Source organism: Tauraco erythrolophus, chromosome 4 (genome assembly GCF_009769465.1).
Source record: "Tauraco erythrolophus isolate bTauEry1 chromosome 4, bTauEry1.pri, whole genome shotgun sequence".
Classification (NCBI taxonomy): domain Eukaryota; kingdom Metazoa; phylum Chordata; class Aves; order Musophagiformes; family Musophagidae; genus Tauraco; species Tauraco erythrolophus.
In genome coordinates this window covers 50503858-50521832 of record NC_141468.1, presented here as the reverse complement: position 1 = coordinate 50521832, position 17975 = coordinate 50503858, and the positions used below count along the sequence as shown (strand labels likewise).

Genomic DNA, 17975 nt, shown 5'->3' with positions numbered 1-17975 from the left:
GGATGAAGAGGATGATGAAGAGGAAGAGAACTGTAAACGTTTTTTTTTCCTTCTTTTAGAAGGAAGCATAATGGGCATTTTTGACTCTTGCCATGTACTTCACAACTGACTGACTGTAATAACCATGCCATTCGTAGAGAAGAGTTGTTGACAACTTTCTGAAATGGTTTCCAGCTAATCTTCAAACTATGAGAACTGGTCGTCACCACATTTGAGTGAGACAGCATTTTCTAACTTCTCATACCCTTCAAAATATTCCCCCTGCCCTTCAGCTTGGCATGCAGGGCAGCCTGTTAGTGCTGCCTCACTCGGCTGCAGCCTGAGTACGGCGCTTTAACTTAAACAACATAAAGAGCAGGGCTTTGCTCATCTCAGTAGCCTTAGCTGAGACAGAGAAGGAGCACTCGCTTCACCAGCTCTGCCAAGAGACATTACAGGAGAGTGACCCTGGGCAGAGGTTTTGTGACAAGCACTCCCTGGTGACATGTTTACTCAGAAGACTTCCTTTGAGCTGGAAAGGAAGGATTATTTTGAAAATGAGTACTGAAGCAGTTTTTCAATCATTTCAAATCAACAAACATTAGCTGCTTCTTAGAATTGTTTAAGGCCTTTATATACAAACCTTGTAATCTCTGAAAAATATTTCCTCCAGATGTTTCTAACTGAGTGCCTACGGCTGCTGCAGATCTTGAAGAGGAAACAAAACCTGTGTCTTCACCTGAGGAAAGGAGCTGTTACCCTTTACCTTTTCTTTCTGAGCCCTGCAAGGCAGGCAGGCAGTCGTGCTGCAATCAGGCTTCCCCCAAAGGAGCACAGCTTGAAATTTGGTCTGGGACTCGGTGAGCACACTGCACCTGCAGCCCTCCAAGAGAGGCAGGGAGGTACTGTCTTCCCCACAGAGACCTGTCCTCTTTGTCATCAGTGTGACCCCTACCTTCCTCCCACAACTACACACTCCAACTGCAGGTTACCAGAGGAGCAAATAGTAAGGAGAAGACAAAATGTCCTTAGTTTGCTCAAAGAGTTTTGCCTCAGAAGCCTATAAAACTATCTGTGGCCTTCGCTTAAATGTTCTGGTTTTAAGGGACTTGAAGGCTTCCTGAAAAAACTAACCCCTGTGGAAACACTCAGCGTTTTGGGGTTTTGTTACTTTTTATTTTGTGCTTTTAATTGGCCTCTCTACCTGTCTGCAAACTATGCTGTGAGTTGAGCACACCAGTCAAACAGCACAGGCTGTCTCCTACAGGCAAATACGAAGAGCAAATAACGCACAGGGGAAAAAACCCTCAAAATATGTTGTTGTAACATGGAAAAATTTCTTTAACAGTTTTTTGCCACAAAAAAATAAGTTCAATATTATCCATTTAAATGGATAAATGATTTAGATTTCATGGATGAAGATTTTCTACATTCAGTAGGCAACTGCTGAGAGATCATTTTAGCCTCTTGGGCTTTTGCAGCGTAACAGTTTGCTGCTTGTAAAACAAATAACATGGATTAAACTAGATTCATTTTTTCTGGCAGATTAAGCAGCTGTCTTCTGTCAGGTTCCCTGCTCAATCCTTCTTGCTAGTGCTTGCTCATAAAAGAAATTTGTCAGCTACTAAAGCATTGAAGTAGGAATGATTCTTCGCATGCGTTTATAGCTCAATAGCAACACAAGTTATATTTCCAATTTACCTTTCAGTTACTTCCTGGAGGATTACTGTCCAGGAGAGAGCCTGCTCATCATAGCTTGCTCAGTCATGTCCTGGAAGTATGATTAATAGTAAGTGTCAGAAGAAATTCTTTCTTCTAAGGGAGAGACATTACACATCCTAGCGAATATTGCTCTTGCAAGGTGATGTAAATACGGTATAACTGAATATTACCTCTGAATAATCTCCTAATATTAATGGTCAACCCGCTAAGAAAACCAAACACAAAACTCCCAGTCTTTTGAACTGCTAACACTACAAACTCAACCAGGCCTACAGAAACACCAAATTTTTGGTTTTATTTTTCTTTTCCAAGGAATGATCAATATTAAAAATAAGGAGGAATCAAATTAGCTTCTCTACGACTCCAGTGCAGACTCCACTCTTCTGACTAATTTATTAACAACACCTTGGTAAATGCAGGGACTGCAGCCAGGACTGCTGAGGTGTAGTTTAGCAGAGTTAGGCAGATAAGCTTGTTAATGAAGCATGACAAGTGGCAGCATCCTGCTCAGCCTCTCTGCTGTGTTGAGGGGGAGTGCACAAGCATTGCTTATTTGCATAGGTGTTTTTGTAGCTGAAGGGAATTTAACTGCAGAAGTTCAAGAACGATTTGGTAAATGGCACCTTTCTTGTAAGGGTGAGGCTGCTTTTCTGCTCTCTGGTTTCTACCCTCTCCCCTACCCCCAGGATTTTCACTTAGAAATGTAGAATGGCTACGCCATTCCCGAGGATATCAGGGAGGACAGTTGTTTTGGACCAGGTCTTAAGAGGAGAGTTTTCTTTGCAGTGTGAGCTGTAAATTAAACAAAGAGAAAACTGTAGGCAGTGTAAAAGGCTGCAGCAGTGTACAGTCGGAGAACCCTCTGAGGCACGATCTGGGGACTGGGGTGTGGAGGTACCCTACAGTATTGTTTAGGCTGATGAGGAAGTAAGGTCTCAGTGTAAGTTCCCACAAACTGTGAGAAGTGATGACGACTAAGCCTCATTTCTGGAACAAAAACCCAAGGTAGCCACATTAATGGAAGTGTAACCAAGATAACCAAAGTGCTAGGTGTGGGCCAGGTGGAGACAAAACATGAATCATACAAGTTATTTGGGAGGTGTTGCAGGTAAAATAGATGAAGAGGACTCATCTTAAGGGGAAAAATCCACTGGATAACTCAAATGATGTACTACCTGACCCTTTGGCAACTTCTGCTTTATACAGTCTCCAGGCATGAACAGACGCCTGCGCTGCCAGGTAGATACAGTGAAAATGCATCAGGTAAAGTCCTCAGGAACAGATGGATGGGAAGCTGGTCAGACATGAAATGTGAGAAAAGCTGCAGAGCTTCTGTACCTATTACAGAAGCTGGAGGTACCTCCTCTTTCTTAATACTGTGAATTGCCTTTCTAATTTATCTTTCTGTCTGTAAGGAATGGGAGTATCCTTCCGTCTGGATCCTTATTGCATAGTACATTGCAGATGCTCGTTCTAAGGGTGATTATCAACCCCAGTTCATTCCTGTCTATCTAGTGTGTGTCACCTGTTTGCATCTAGGTGTTTATTAACCCATTTAGATTATGTTCCTACATTGGAGACTTGCAGCTCTTACAAAGTTTATGAAACTGTCAGTGTTCGGTTAAATAGGGAGGGAGAAAAACATTGCAAATGGAAGGTGAGAAAAGTCTAAAATATGATCAAGAAACAAATGAAAATATGTGCCTCATTGAGATGTACAAGACAAGTACTAACAGATGAAGGAGTTGTAGGAGAACAAGTCAAAGGGGGGAGAAAAAACAAGTTGTGAATGTGGTGCAAACAGGTGTTATTTCATGGCCAGTGAGCTTAAACTAGATGCTTGCAACTGTAGCTCTAGCCTGCAAGTAGTTTTTATATGTTAGAAAGTTAAAAGTTAGCAAAAGAAAAGGATGAACAACTTCAGGTTTTAAAGAGCTTTTTCTGGAAGTTCATCCTGAGGCTGAGGACTTCTGTGAGTTCTTCGATACTTAATAATAACTGAGTACTTACTGTGACTTGGGAAGAGGGGGCAGAATTAGGCAAAGGAGGTTTGTTTTTTTTGTTTTCCCCTAGCAGTTGGCTGCCTACTTCTTCACAGCATTTATGTGAACTTTGATATTTTGTTATACTCTTCTTCTTCTTTTGTCCTACAAGTTTCTTGGCAGTCAAAAACATTATTTTGCACAAGATGGAAGCAAAAATACAGAAAATAGAAAGCTTATGTGGCCATTTCTTTCGGGAGCTTTTTTTTTTTTTTTCTGAAAGAAGATTAAAAACTAGAACAAATCATAGAGTGTAGCTATAAAATAAACCAGAAGGAAACTGTTTATTTATATTTCTGGGTCTCTGACTAAAATCAAATCCTGCTATTGTAATTGCTTCATTTGAGCTGCTAAGTAGTGATCAAAGTCTTATTCTTTCTCACTATCTTCTGCCCTTGATACTCTGTACGAAAGTAGAGGAAAAACCGCTATTGTACTTTACCCAACTTTTCGTAAATGTCTGCTGGCACCATTGTGTCAGTACTTAATAAATAAGAAATCACTTTCATTTTGCCAAAAGAGAACAGTTCAACAACAATCAAGACACTTCTTTTGTGGATGCCTTCTCTGGCTTTGCCTGATCCTCTCCTGTGAGGCTCTGCTATATCTTTTATGAGGTTAAACTCAGGTCTTGCAAGGTTCTGCCTCTTGAGGTCTCACAGACAATCACTGTAATTATATTACTTTCTGTCCAGCCTTCGTTGTACAAATTAATCACTCACGAGCTGAATGCTGTTATATAATCTCAGCTTCAGAGTTTAGGAAGATTAAGACTTTTCATTGCGTGATATCCACTGTGGGCAAAAGGATGTGCTGGAAATAGAAGTGTTAGCATTGGTGAACTATGGGGAAGGCAAAAGTAGGATGCTTGTATTTGAGCTGTTGTAAAATACAGATTGAGAAAAAATAGAAGTGTAAATCTGTCAGAGCGAAGAAAACAAAAACTATTTAGTGAAGAAGTAATCAATACAATGCAGCCTCTTTGGTGAAATACAGATACAGCCAGAATTGTTGATTCACATTATACCCACATATTCTACCATTGTCTTCTACCAATGGGAGAATAATGGATTTATATGTGCTTATGTTTAATAAAAACATTTACCTTGGACAAGATTTTCTATTCTAATTGTTTTTTATTGTGTTTTTCTTTATGAAAATATCAGTTTCAAGAACTGTAACAATATTTCACAGCATTTATACAGCAATCTAATGATTATGAGCAAAACTCCTACTTTGTGCATACAGTTAAAAAGACTCTTCATGGATACGCTGCCCTTGCAGGACAACTGTCAGATCTAGGGTTTAAGTAATATTGCCTAATTTAAATGCCTTTCTTGTGTTTTTTTTTTTTTAATATGTATTTTTTAAATTTATAATTAGAAATGGTCAGCAATGACACTCCAGTTGTAACAATTTGCTTCTCTTCAAGAATACATAATGAGGTCTTTATTGTTGCATTTTTTCAGTCTCCTGTGGGGGCTTGGGGAGAATTTTTTTTACATTTGACCTGAGTTCTCTAGAGTATTACTCATTTGCTCACGTACAATGGTACTTTAGAAACCTTTAATAAGTTTTTCATAAGATTCAAAGCAAAGATAAGTTTACTTTCTAATGTCAACTACTAGCTCACTTGCTTTGAAGTGCTATTAATGATACCTGAACTGTGTATAATCAATACTGTGACCTTTCTATAGGCCTGGTTCTAGATCATTAAAGCTGTTAACTCTGGTGAGTGTCAGAAGATCCATGCTACATCATGTTTACAGTATTAATCTCCTTCATAACAAGGCAGTATAAAATCAAAACATATTTGATTCATTTTTAATAAATTTTGTAGTTCTCAACTTCTTATCATGTTTCCACCTCCCACAATGTTTAAAGCCTTCATGACTTGTGCTGATCTAGATTTGTAAAGTCATTATTCAAAGTCTTTGATATTTACGAGATCTGAAACATTTCTACTAATTAATTATTGATTCCCCAAGTGATTCAGTCCAATCAATTTGTAATAAATATTTAAGATTTCCATGGAATAAAGATGGTTGGTTTGTTGATTGTTGTGTTGTTGTTGTTGTTGTTGTTTTAATTTTGTCTTCATGAAGTCTGAAGCAAGAAGACTTTCAATAATAATCAACAAGTTTTTATCTATGTGGATTTTTATGTGTATTTATATATATACACATTTGTCTTAGTGTTGATGGCTCGTCCTTGAAATTAGCCAAACAAATTAGTTTCTTCTGTCTCCGAGAATATGGATTAGGCCAGGCTCCAGTCCTGCAACATCTTGCACGTTTCCATAATTTCACACACTCAAAATCCTGAACTGTAGGTGAATGGTCTCAGAGAGAATTATGAAGGCTGATGAGGATCTTTATGCAGTGTGTTCAGAGAACTAGAGCTTCAGGGAGTGAAGAAACAAACATCCTAAGCTTGGTTGAAGGCCACCTAGAGCTGGTGGGAAGAAACAGCAAGTACAACATCTAATCTCTGTTTCCTCCATCGAGCTTCAGTGCTGAAGTCAGACCATTCTTCAGCAAAAGTCATGAATCTGCTTGAAATTCAGAAAGCAGAATCTTATCCCAAGAGTAGTCTCCTAACTTTTTCAGCACTCTCTGAAAGGACTGATAAGAGCTAATCACTGAATTTTCGAAGCATGACTGATGTAGAAGGAGAAAGTAGATTAGAGACATCTTCTGCTACTACTGCAGCAATTATGCCCAGGATTGACTTTTTTCCTATCCAGCTGTTAAGTCTAGTTCTATTTTTTGTTCTTCTTCCTAATAAATATCCAAAATGAATCTACTCCAGTACTACAATTAATTGCATTCACTTCTTAACTCAACAGGGTGGACTACAGCATAAGATCCAAATTATATATTTATAACACCTTGCAATTTTCTCATGAAAGAATATAGCTAAATTCCAAATATTAGGTGCAAGTTCAAACTACTGAGGTGTAATGGATTTAGGAGAGAGAAATGCTTTTGCCTTCTCCTCTTGCAAGCAAAGAAGTAACGTATAATTGCAGACCTTTCTACTGAGGTATGTTTCGACAATACAGAGATTTTTGGTGACGGAATACAGTGAGAAATAGACTCAACCGTTCAGGTTAGAATAAATGCCCGGTCTTCTGTATCTCCACACCTTACTGCAGGATCACACACTTGTTACCAGCCCCTTTCTATTCCCCCAGCTATTTTAATCCTTTTGGTTACTGACTGTGGTACTAACTGAAGGTGTTCATAGGCTGGGATAGATCCACTATACAGTTGCTGAGAGATCCTTTATTGCATGCTGAGTATGTCTGATGTGTCAGGTTTGCGAAGTATGCACAGATCAAAGGTAAACTGAGCACTGAACTTACTGCCATGTATGATTTACGTGAGGAACACCTGCCTTGTCAGAAGTCTGATAGCTTATGCTGTTGGATGTCTGAAAAAAAATGCAAGTATCACAAAATCACAAGGAAAGTTGTATCCTTGTGTTTTGTTTTACTTGAGACATAACATAACATTGTGATGTCTTCTGTGCATAGCTGCTGATAATGCCTTTGACTGATGATCTTTGGGAAAGAGAGGAGGAAGAGGAAAACCAGAGAGAAAGATGCCTTTCCAAATATATTATAATGGAAATGCAGTTTTGTTGCCTAAACTGAAAGAAGAAGGAGAGAAGAGAGTGACAAATACAGCTTTCAAATTAAGGTCATTGTAGCATACTTTTTGTCTCAATAGCTGTAATTAAATACCTTTGTTTGGGGAGCAATGACCTCAGAGAAATCCTTTTGAAAACTCTTTCTTACCCTGCCTGGCAAATTCCTCTGGCAGTTGACTTACTGGTGTGTGCTGTTTCTGTGGCAGTTAGGCTCTTATTTACAAAGATTAGACAAAAATATGCGTAACTTCTCCCAAAGCCAGTAAAAGGGATGATTAAAAAATAAAAGTGCCAATGTTTGAGTGAGTGTGTATGATAGAAAGGAGGAGTTTACAAAGTTCTTCAGATTAATCTTAGAAGGAATATAGTGCATAAATTTAGAAGAGGAAACAACATGAGCTGTTTGCAACACCTCCTAGGTTCTGCACCCTGGTGCTGCAGAAGTCTCAGCTGTTCGGCTTGCAAAAGGAGCTGGGGTTTGGGTACCTTCTACTCTTTAGATACAGATCCTCTTACTCCTATTGTTTATTTGCATCGTAATACTTGTCAGCAGAATCTGTAACCTGCACAAGTAAGAGTTAATGGCATATGGATATATTCCAGTTATATCAATACGCATATACACATAAATATTTAAATTCCGAAAATAGCTTTTTTTCCCATCAACCAAGAGTATAATTTTTAAAAGGGAAAAATGGTTCATGTGAATAGTCTTGATATGAAAGGATAGAAGCATGTAACTAAATGGCGTTAATGAAGGGTGAAGGTGAATACTGAGTATAGTATTGCCTGTGAGGATGGATTCATCAGTGAACAAACTATTAGTTTCTGGGGGATTAGCAGTTGTTAGACATGAGGTGAAGAGGTCCTTCCTTAAATAATTTTAAGGCTGCTGGGAATGGTGCCGGATTTATGATGTTAGATAGCATGAATATGGCAAAGTGGATAACATTCGTTCAGGAATGCACAATAGATTTGTTTCTCCCTATCAGAACTTCATCTCTCTTTACCTTTTAAACAGACCTGGCCTGCTAGCCTTACTGAAGTAAGGCTAAAAAGCCTTACTAAGCACCTTGCAAGATCGAATGCAAGGCTTGACTTTGCTCACAAACGGTGATGTTCATGCTTTTACGTTAGAGTTCAGTAAAGCTCGACTTCTACTCAACGTGGTATGTCTTTAAAGCACGAAAAAGCCGTGCCTGGCTTGCTCTTCCTTCAGCGCGACGTTTCTTCCCCGTGTTACGTCCAGAAGCGCTTCTGATTGGCGTTTCATCTGGGCCAGCTTCTTCACTTCCTTGCTTTTGCTCCCAGGTTTTCAAAATAGAAAAGATGCATCACACTCAGAGCACAGGAGTAGGATCCGTATGCAGAACGAGCAGACGGTGTTCTCCACAAAGAAGGTGGCACTGATCTCCCAAGTCCAGTCTCCTCTCGCAGCTCTCAACCACACATCTCCCTCCTGACCACAGCACACAGCCTACCCATCAAAGGTCTCAACCTCATGACTGCTCTAAGCAGAAACCACTGATGCCAGTGCATTACTGTAAACTCCTTAACAAAGACAGCGCTAAGTAGGACTTGCTGTAGTCTCATGGGTCAGCTCAAAGCCGGCAAGCTGGGGAACGGGCCAGCAGGGCTTTCAGAGCAGCCGATAGTCAGTAGAACAGAGGAAGTGATCTCTCGTAGGCTCCCTCATCTGAAAGTTTCCCCATGTGAATATGGTTCTAGGCTGTGTAGCTCATGAAAAGGGAGAGCTCTGGCCAGCTTACTAAGACTTTCAGGTCTTTCTGAAGGGCTTCCATGGTCTTGGCTTCTTGCTGGGCTGTGGCTTGCAGCCTGGCCTTTCCAACTTGGAGCCTGAAAAAGAAGTACAGGCCTTATCGCACCCGTCCACAAGAGCACCAATCCCAAAAGTAGAGTGTGCAAGAACCTCATCTAAAACAAAAATGGTTTGAAAATCGTTTATTAGTATCTCGCTGTGATGCAAGAAGGCAGTGCTGTTGTTTTCACACAACCGCAAAAAACGAAGCCTTGCTCCGGTGTGTTACGTCCTTACGGTTGCATGTATTCTTCTAGCTCTGCAGTAGCCACGGCTCCACAAGCCGTGGCCAGAAAACCCTGCAGGTTCCTGGAAGGGATTAGTTCCTCCTCCTTGTTCTTTATGGCGTTCTTCGGGGATTCGGCGTAACACTCAGTCCGGATATGCTGTTCTTTCAATTCCTGCAGCTGCCAAAGCACAACAAGAATCCCCAGTAGTCAGCTTCGGTTTGATAAAAAGGAGCGGGTTGCTTTGACTCTCACTTCGACCCCCAAAACCCATGTTACGCCTTCATCTTTTATACTGGCCCCTCTCCTACATCTACATCGATCTCCTACAGCGTTTCCGAAACGCTGCCACAACACTCCTCCTCCTCCTCCTCTCTCAAGGACTCTGAACGCTCTTTGAGTCACTTGTAGGCTACCCCAGCAGGGTTAGAAGCTCCTCCTCCTCCACGAGTGACTTTGCAACGCCGTAACAAGGATGAGGGGATGAGGGATTCCAAAAAAGCACCAGCGCAACACTCCAGTATGCCTACCCTTTCTGCGTCAGCATACACTCTGTTTTGCCAAACCCAAGAGAAGAAGCAAACAGAGGTGCTCCGTGAAACTTGAGAAGCAGCTTTTTGAAAGGAATGCACACACCCTTCACCAATCAAAGACCAAGCGAGTTCACAGTTAGTGACCCTTCTAATCGTACCCACCAGGCGAGTCACTCACAGGTCACTCAATCTACTCCTGTTGCAAAGTTGTCGAGTGCACTAAGACCACCTGAGCGCAGCCCTGCACTGTAACTTCAAGCGGTGCAAACAGGCAGCCACCCAAGGCAGCAGTGCTGTTTCGTCCCAGCCCCCTCATCACAGCTAGCCGCACACGGAACCACCCTGGCTTACACAAAACCCCCAAGAAAGGATCAGTTCCCTGCCCGGGCCCCTGCCAAGAGACAAGAGACAGGCTTTCTCCATACCTTAGCTTTAGACCTGTCCAGTTCCTTCTGCAATTGCAGTTTCTGTTCCTGCAGGTCCCTGCTGTAGCGCTTCTTCACTTCATGAGAAGCTTCTAACAGGGAGTTCTTTTCAAGAGTGTCAGCAAGCTCCTGCTGTAGCTCCTTTATCCATCTCTAAAGAAATGGTGTGCCATGAACATAGAGAAATCGGTGAGAAGACAACATGACAGTAGGGAAAGGAATCCTCAGCAACACTACTACATCACGCCACATTTCAGCCCTGGGGCAAGAGAAGCATGACTTCACCCACAGGTAATGCATTACCTCCAGAAGGGAAAGCATAGTATTCTGAAAAGAGCAGGCAAAATCTTCCTTTCGTTCTGCTCCTGATGCTGGCAGGACACCTACGAAGAAGGTAAGAAGCACAACGATGCTGTGAGTGCTGGTTCCACTCTGCTCTTCATCATCCACTTCACTCCAGGGAAGCTCACAAAGGTAACCGTCCAGTCCGTCAGGAAATTACCATTGCTGCGCTCATCTGCAATGGACTGTGCGCACCCTCCGTGTCCGTCCGCAGCTGGAAGCCGCACGCTGGCCGACACTTCCCTTGGACCTTCAGAAATGATCTGCATAATTTAAAAGACATGCGTGAGAACTGGCACAGACTCCTCCTCGACCCCTTTCCACGCACAAAGCTCCCGCTGGAGGCAACGTGCGTAACGTGGTACCAGGTGACGCAAAGAAGGAAAAGGGAAACACCGCCAGCGTGCTGAGCCTCTCTGTTGAGCAGCGCTTTCAAAAGGGGCAGAAGTACACTGCCCGAGACAGAGAGGGCCTAGGCAGAAGAAACTAAGCGTCTAGACTGTAGGCCCTACGGGCAACCGTTTGACACTGACCAGATCCGGAGAAGAGAGCTGTGTGGTGAAAAAAAAGCAATATCTTCACAGCACCAGCTTTCTAGGATTTCAGAGGATTGTTAACAGTCCTGAAGCTTTACTGCTTCAATGCTGTACTCGAAATCCAGCTCAAAGGCCAGCTTCTTGGAGACCTGGGTCATTAGCTTGACCTCACTATGTCTCAGTCCTAACTGAACAGCTTGCCTGCAGCACCGGCGGAAGCAGGTGGAAGCAGCAGCAGAGGAAAACGAGCCCAAAAGCAAGCGAGGCCAGTGGGGCCCCAGTGCCTCCTTCAGAGGAGGGGAAGAGTGGTTGGAAAGCTGCCTTTTGGAAGAGGACCTGGGGGCATTTGTCAACTTGTGGCTGAATATGAGCCGTCAGTGTGCCCAGGTGGCCAAAAAGGCCCTGAGCATCCTGGCTTGTATCAGAAATAGTGTGGCCAGCAGGACTAGGGAAGTAATTGTTCCTGTGTATTTGGCACGAGTGAGGTCACACGTCAAACACTGTTCACAACCAGAAAGAGGTTGAAGTGCTGGAGAGCGTCCAAAGAAAAGCAAGGAAGCTGGCGAAGGGTGTAGAGCACAAGTCCTGTGAGGAGTGGCTGAGGGAACTGGGGTTGTTTAGCCCGGAGAAAAGGAGGCTGACGGGAGACTTCATCTCTCTCTACAACTACCTGAAAGGAGGTTGAAGCGAGGTGAGTATCGACCTCTTTTCCCAAGAAGCAAGTACTAGCACAAGAGGAAAAGGCCTCAGGTTGCACCAGGAGACGTTTAGAGTGGCTATTGGGAAGAATTTCTTCACCAAAAGGGTTGTCAAGTAGTGGAACAGGCTGACCAGAGAAGGGTTGAGTCACCGTCCCAGGACCTAGGAGCTGTTTTGAAGACTTGTAGACGTGGCACTTAGGGACATGGTTTAGGGCTGCACTTGGCAGTGTCAGGTTTACGTTTGGACTCAATGATCTTTAGGGTCCTTTCCGACCTAATGATTCTATGATTGTACCTCAGATTCAAAAAAGAAGTCAACATCTTCCTCTTGTTCTGCTTCTGCTGCTGGCAGGACACCTGTAAAGGAGGTAAGAAGCACAACGATGCTGTGAGTGCTGACTTCCCTCTGCTTTTCCTCATCTGCTTCACTCCAGGGAAGCTCACAAAGGTAACCGTTTAGCCCGTCAAGAAAATTACCGTTGTCACGCTCCTCTGCACGGGACTGCGCGCAAGCTTCGTGTTCATCTGCAACTGGAAGGTGCACGTCGGCCAACACTTCCCTTGGACCTTCGCAGTCCATCTGCGTAATTTAAAAGACGTGTTAGAACTGGCAAAGACTCCTCCTCGACCCCTTTCCACACACAAAGCTCCTGCTTGAGGCAACGTGCGTAACGCGGTACCAGGTGACGGAAAGAAGGAAAAGGGAAACACCGCCAGCGTGTTGAGCATCTCTGTTGAGCAGCGCTTTCAAAAGGGGCAGAAGTACACTGCCCGAGACAGAGAGGGCCTAGGCAGAAGAAAGGAAGAAGGCCTTGAGTTGCACCAGGAAAGGTTTAGAGTGGCTATTGGGAAGAATTTCTTCACCAAAAGGGTTGTCAAGTAGTGGAACAGGCTGACCAGAGAAGGGTTGAGTCACCGTCCCTGAAGCTATCTAAAAGACTTGTAGACATGGCACTTAGGAACATGGTTTAGGGGTGCACTTGGCAGTGTCAGGTTTACGTTTGGACTCAATGATCTTTAGGGTCCTTTCCGACCTAATGATTCTATGATTGTACCTCAGATTCAAAAGAGAAGTCAACATCTTCCTCTTGTTCTGCTTCTGCTGCTGGCAGGACACCTGTAAAGGAGGTAAGAAGCACAACAATGCTGTGAGTGCTGACTTCACTCTGCTTTTTCTCATCTGCTTCACTCCAGGGAAGCTCACAAAGGTAACCGTTTAGTCTGTCAAGAAAATTACCGTTGTCACGCTCCTCTGCACGGGACTGCGCGCAAGCTTCGTGTTCATCTGCAACTGGAAGGTGCACGTCGGCCAACACCTCCCTTGGACCTTCACAGTCCATCTGCGCAATTTAAAAGACATGCGTGGTGTAGAGTACAAGTCCTGTGAGGAGTGGCTGAGGGAACTGGGGTTGTTTAGCCTGGAGAAAAGGAGGCTGAAGGGAGACTTCATCTCTCTCTACAACTACCTGAAAGGAGGTTGTAGCAAAGTGAGTGTCGACCTCTTTTCCCCAGAAGCAAGTACTAGCACAAGAGGAAAAGGCCTCAGGTTGCACCAGGAGACGTTTAGAGTGGCTATTGGGAAGAATTTCTTCACCAAAAGGGTTGTCAAGTAGTGGAACAGGCTGACCAGAGAAGGGTTGAGTCACCGTCCCAGGACCTAGGAGCTGTTCTGAAGACTTGTAGACGTGGCACTTAGGGACGTGGCTTAGGGGTGCACTTGGCAGTGTCAGGTTTACGTTTGGACTCAATGATCTTTAGGGTCCTTTCCGACCTAATGATTCTATGATCGTACCTCAGAAATAAAAGAGAAGACAACATCTTCCTCTTGTTCTGTTCCTGCTGCTGGCGAGTCACCTATAAAAGACGTAAGAAGCGCAATGCTGCTGTGAGTGCTGATTTCACTCTGCTTTTCCCTATTACTCAATCCCTCTGTTGAAACGACTGGTTTTCATTCTCCTCTGGGCAACAGCGATTTGTCCTCATCGCCATCTCTGCGGCGAAGGATCTTACCTGTTCCAGTCTGTGCAGGTGCACCCAAGGGAACGTCAGTGGTGGTCCCTGGGCTAGAGCTGACAAGTACTGCTGGGCCTTCTGTACCTCCCGCCGAACATTCTCCTTTCCCTTCACAGCCCTTGTATTCCTCCAGTCGGTTTGCAATACTATATACAGAAAGGAAGGAAATGCTTTCGGTAAAAATACCCACACACTTGCCCACACTCTTTACTGGAAGAGCAACAGCCATTCATGAGCTGTCCTACCCGTCTTCACTGCCAGCTGGCAAAGGGCAACGCATGCGGACAACCTACTTCACTACTGCTGTAGCCCGAAATACTCACTACAGGCATGTTCACGCTAGAGATGCTTATTCCTGTATATGGAGTAACTCATCCCTGTTGGCTACAGTCTTATCTGACAAACCCCCTCTCCATTTCAAGGGCCAGCGAGACTAACAAGTGCCCTGGCAGACTGACATCTAACTACAAGGCTTCTGCCTCAGTGGGATGCTATACTAATGCTGCACCAACTCTTCATGTCAAGCCAGGGTAACGTCTTCTCAAACCTGACTTTGAAGGGCTTCAGAATCTCCCATGGTTGGTCTGAGGACCTGAGAGTTTAGAGAGCTCCTAAGTGGCATATCAAGAGGCCAACAAAGATGGCGGTTGCATTCCAAGCACTGCAGGGGTTAACAACATTGCATAGGTGTTATCTTCTAGCAGCCTCGGCAGAGGCTCAGCTGGGCCTCCAGAGAGAGACCGCTTTCAGGTTTGCTTCATCAGCAGAACTAAAAACAAAACAAAAAACCTCAAACAAACAAGAAAGACAACAAAGGTCTCCACACCTCATTACATCCGCGTGATCTTACGAAAAGGGCCGGACATTCTGACAAGGCAACTGCACTGACAGGGACATAAACACTTACTCAAGGTGTCCAGACAGCATAGCATAATAGACAGCTGTGCGGCCACGACGGTCTTTAGCAGAAAGATCAGCACCGTGGCGAAGGAGAATTCGTATGACATCCATATGCCCAGCAAGAACAGCAATCATAAGAGTGGTCCTAGAACATCCAAGAGAGGACAGGAAATCCATCAGCTTCCGCAGATGCTGCATTGCCATTACTTCAGCCCCTCTTTGCTCCCCACACAATTCCTTTCCCCTCTCCTACGGGCAGAGGGAAAGCACAGCCAAACACGTGGAAGCATCAGAGAATTCAGGTTGGCGGGACCTCAGGAGGTCTCCAGGCCAACCACCTGCCCAGAGCAGACTCGGGGCGTGTGGCCGGGGGTGTCTGTGTGTGTGGGTGTGGGTGTGGCACCACAGCCAACGCTTCCTTCAGTCCTCAGTGCGGAAATCGTCCCGAGGTAAGACAGCAGCTGAGTGCGGGTCGGCTTTCACGAGTCACACGGAAGGAGCTCCTTCTGGGCAGCTCTTGGTTCTTTCTCAAAGCTCATTCCTGTGCCCCCCCATCAACCTGACTTGAACAATGCTGAGGAGTCCCACGCGCACTTTTGACAAACCCTTCACCTTTTGCGCCGGTCTCGAACATGCACGTCAGCTCCTTTTTGAAGAAGGAACTCGACCATCTCTTCACAGTGCTCGATGATGGCAATAGTAAGCGGAGTGTATCCCAACTGAAAGGAGAAATCATCTCCTTTAGAATCACACAGAAAAGTCAAGCAAGTTTGGGGAAGAGGAGCCTTCCCTGAAGGCCAAGCTCACCCTGTTCTGAGCATCAATATCAGCGTTATGCTCAAGTAACAGCTCCACTAGAGACGTGCCAGGAATTTCGGCAGCCAGGTGAAGGGCAGTGTTGCCGCAAACATCTTTGAAGTCAGGGTTGGCACCGTGCTCCAGTAGAATAGCCGCACAGTCTGCGTGCTGGTGCTCTACTGCCTGGAAACAAGACGCAAAGGAGGAGTAACTTCCAGCATCTCCGTTTCTCTCTGTCAGAACTCCTGTGCCTTCCCAACTCTGGAAAGTATGAGTGTCTTCAAAGATTAGGTAACGTATGCCCCTTGTCTGCTGACTGCAACATACCTGCTTCTACGCAGGCCTACGTAAAGAATCACGCAAGGTACGTACGGCTCAGCGCACAATCGATGAGCCCAGCATACAAGAATATCGCCTATTGCGCGTACCTTCATCAGCGGCGACCTGTTAAAGCTGTCGCCAGTGTTCAGCTGGCACGCGTTTCCTGCTGGAAACCAAACATCTGTGGGGTCGCTCTCACAAGGAAGGTGCAGCGGAGGTGTCCTGGAAATTACATACCCTTCGGTTAACACAGACAGACAGCTGAAGACACTGTTTCAGGCTGTGGTACCCAAAGCCTGTGGCACAGGGCCACAAGCCTCACGTGGCAAAAGCCAAGCCAAAAGCAAGCTTTCTTGTTCCAGAGCTGGTGGCAGTAGTTGCACACCCAAAGCCTGGGGCAGGCTAGGAAAAATCCCCAACGCATCCGCTGGGTCAGGAGGCGTCTCCTCAGCTGTGTAAATGAAGCTGCACAAGCAGATTCCTGTGCCCAGGCACTGGTCCCTGCCTCCAGCAGGACCATCCAGCACAGCAAAGGAGACCACGTCTTGGCAGCCTGGAGTCTATGGACGCTACGTAAGTCTGCGGAGCCTGTGTGTAAGCTGCGGGCTATTCCCGCCATCAGTCCCGTGCCAGACACGTCCTGGAGGCAGAGGGGATGGGATTTCTAACAGCAACGGGAAGGCTGTGCCCTGTCTTTCCGTGAATCCGTGGCCTGCTCGAGCAAGCTGCTCAGTCTGGCAACAGGAAAGGAGCTGTCTCTGCTTGGACAAAGGCCTGCTGAGCTCCACAGGAGACTCACTACAGGGAGCAGGCTGGCAGGGCAGAGCGGACGGAGCATCCGCCGGCTCCTGTCGCAGCTTGGGCAGGCGCCCGGTAAGGTCAGCACTTGGGTAAGGAGCCGGCCCTGCTCCTGGGGTGCTTGCAACCGTGCTGGGCTTTGGCGGCTCTGGCAGCCAGGCTGGCTGGAGGGTTTGCTACGGGCACTGCCCGCCCCTTACCGCTGTTTCGCGAAACCACCCGTTGACGGGGAGTGTCCACCGCCACCGGCGCCGCTGCGGCCGGGGCACATCGCTGCTGGCGGCCGCCCGCGCTGCCCGGACCGGCGCTCGGGGGCTTTGGCCGCGCTGGGCGCGGGAGCGCTGCCGGACGGCGGCCGCTCCCGCACCCTCCGGAGGAGCCCGAGGAGCCGCTGCATGCTGCGGCGGGGACGAGGGCACGGCCCGCCCCGCGGTTGGCAGCCGCAGAAGGCGCCCGGCGGACTCTGCTGAGCCCCCGGCGGGGAGAGGGAGGAGACGGGGAGAGGCGAGAGCCGAGCCCCGGGCGGGGAGAGGGAGGAGAACGGGGACAGGCGAGAGCCGAGAGCCGAGCCCCGGGCGGGGAGAGGGAGGAGAACGGCGACAGGCGAGAGCCGAGCCCCGGGCGGGGAGAGGGAGGAGAACGGGGACAGGCGAGAGCCGAGAGCCGAGCCCCGGGCGGGGAGAGGGAGGAGAACGGCGACAGGCGAGAGCCGAGCCCCGGGCGACGGACGCGACTCGCAGCCGCCTACGCTCCGAGCCAGAGAGATGCTGCCGGTTCCGCTGCCGGACCGACAGTGCAGCGGCGGCCCCCGCGGGCGTTCTACAAGGGGCAGCGTCGAGCGCGCTCGGGGCGTCACAGAAGGCGGGGGACGGGCGCGTCATAGGGGGCAGGGGGCGGCGGCCCGGGCCGGGAGGGCTCTGCCTTCGCCGTCAGGGCGGCCCGGTGGTGGTGCTGGGCGCTGGGTGGCCGGAAAATGCCTTTGAAAACGTGCTACTTGCACAGCTGCTGTTGGAGAGCCCTGTTTGTCCCGTGTTAGAACCTTGAAGGACGCGTCCTTCTGGGATTTGAAGCAAAACGCGGCAGGTGGTGGCCACGGACGGGGCGGCTGACAAACCGTTGAACGTGTAGCAAAGCTTCGCCCTGTCCCATCGCTCCCGCTGGTGCT

The 17975-nt window shown here is 46.6% G+C and overlaps 1 protein-coding gene across 1 annotated transcript; it reads right to left on the bottom strand.

Annotated features, from left to right (window-relative positions):
• Positions 1–9121: 9121 nt before the first annotated feature.
• On the bottom strand, positions 9122–17691 carry LOC147528850 (uncharacterized). The gene is made up of 15 exons (XM_086609828.1): positions 17559–17691; positions 16120–16250; positions 15701–15874; positions 15506–15612; positions 14901–15038; positions 13447–13501; positions 13218–13320; positions 13036–13097; positions 12458–12560; positions 12276–12337; positions 11378–11566; positions 10872–11006; positions 10402–10554; positions 9454–9623; positions 9122–9254 (listed from the first exon to the last, which is right to left on the bottom strand). Exons 1-15 carry the CDS (start codon positions 17689–17691, stop codon positions 9122–9124), a joined length of 1848 nt encoding a protein of 615 aa, XP_086465954.1.
• Between the last annotated feature and the right edge of the window lie 284 nt (positions 17692–17975).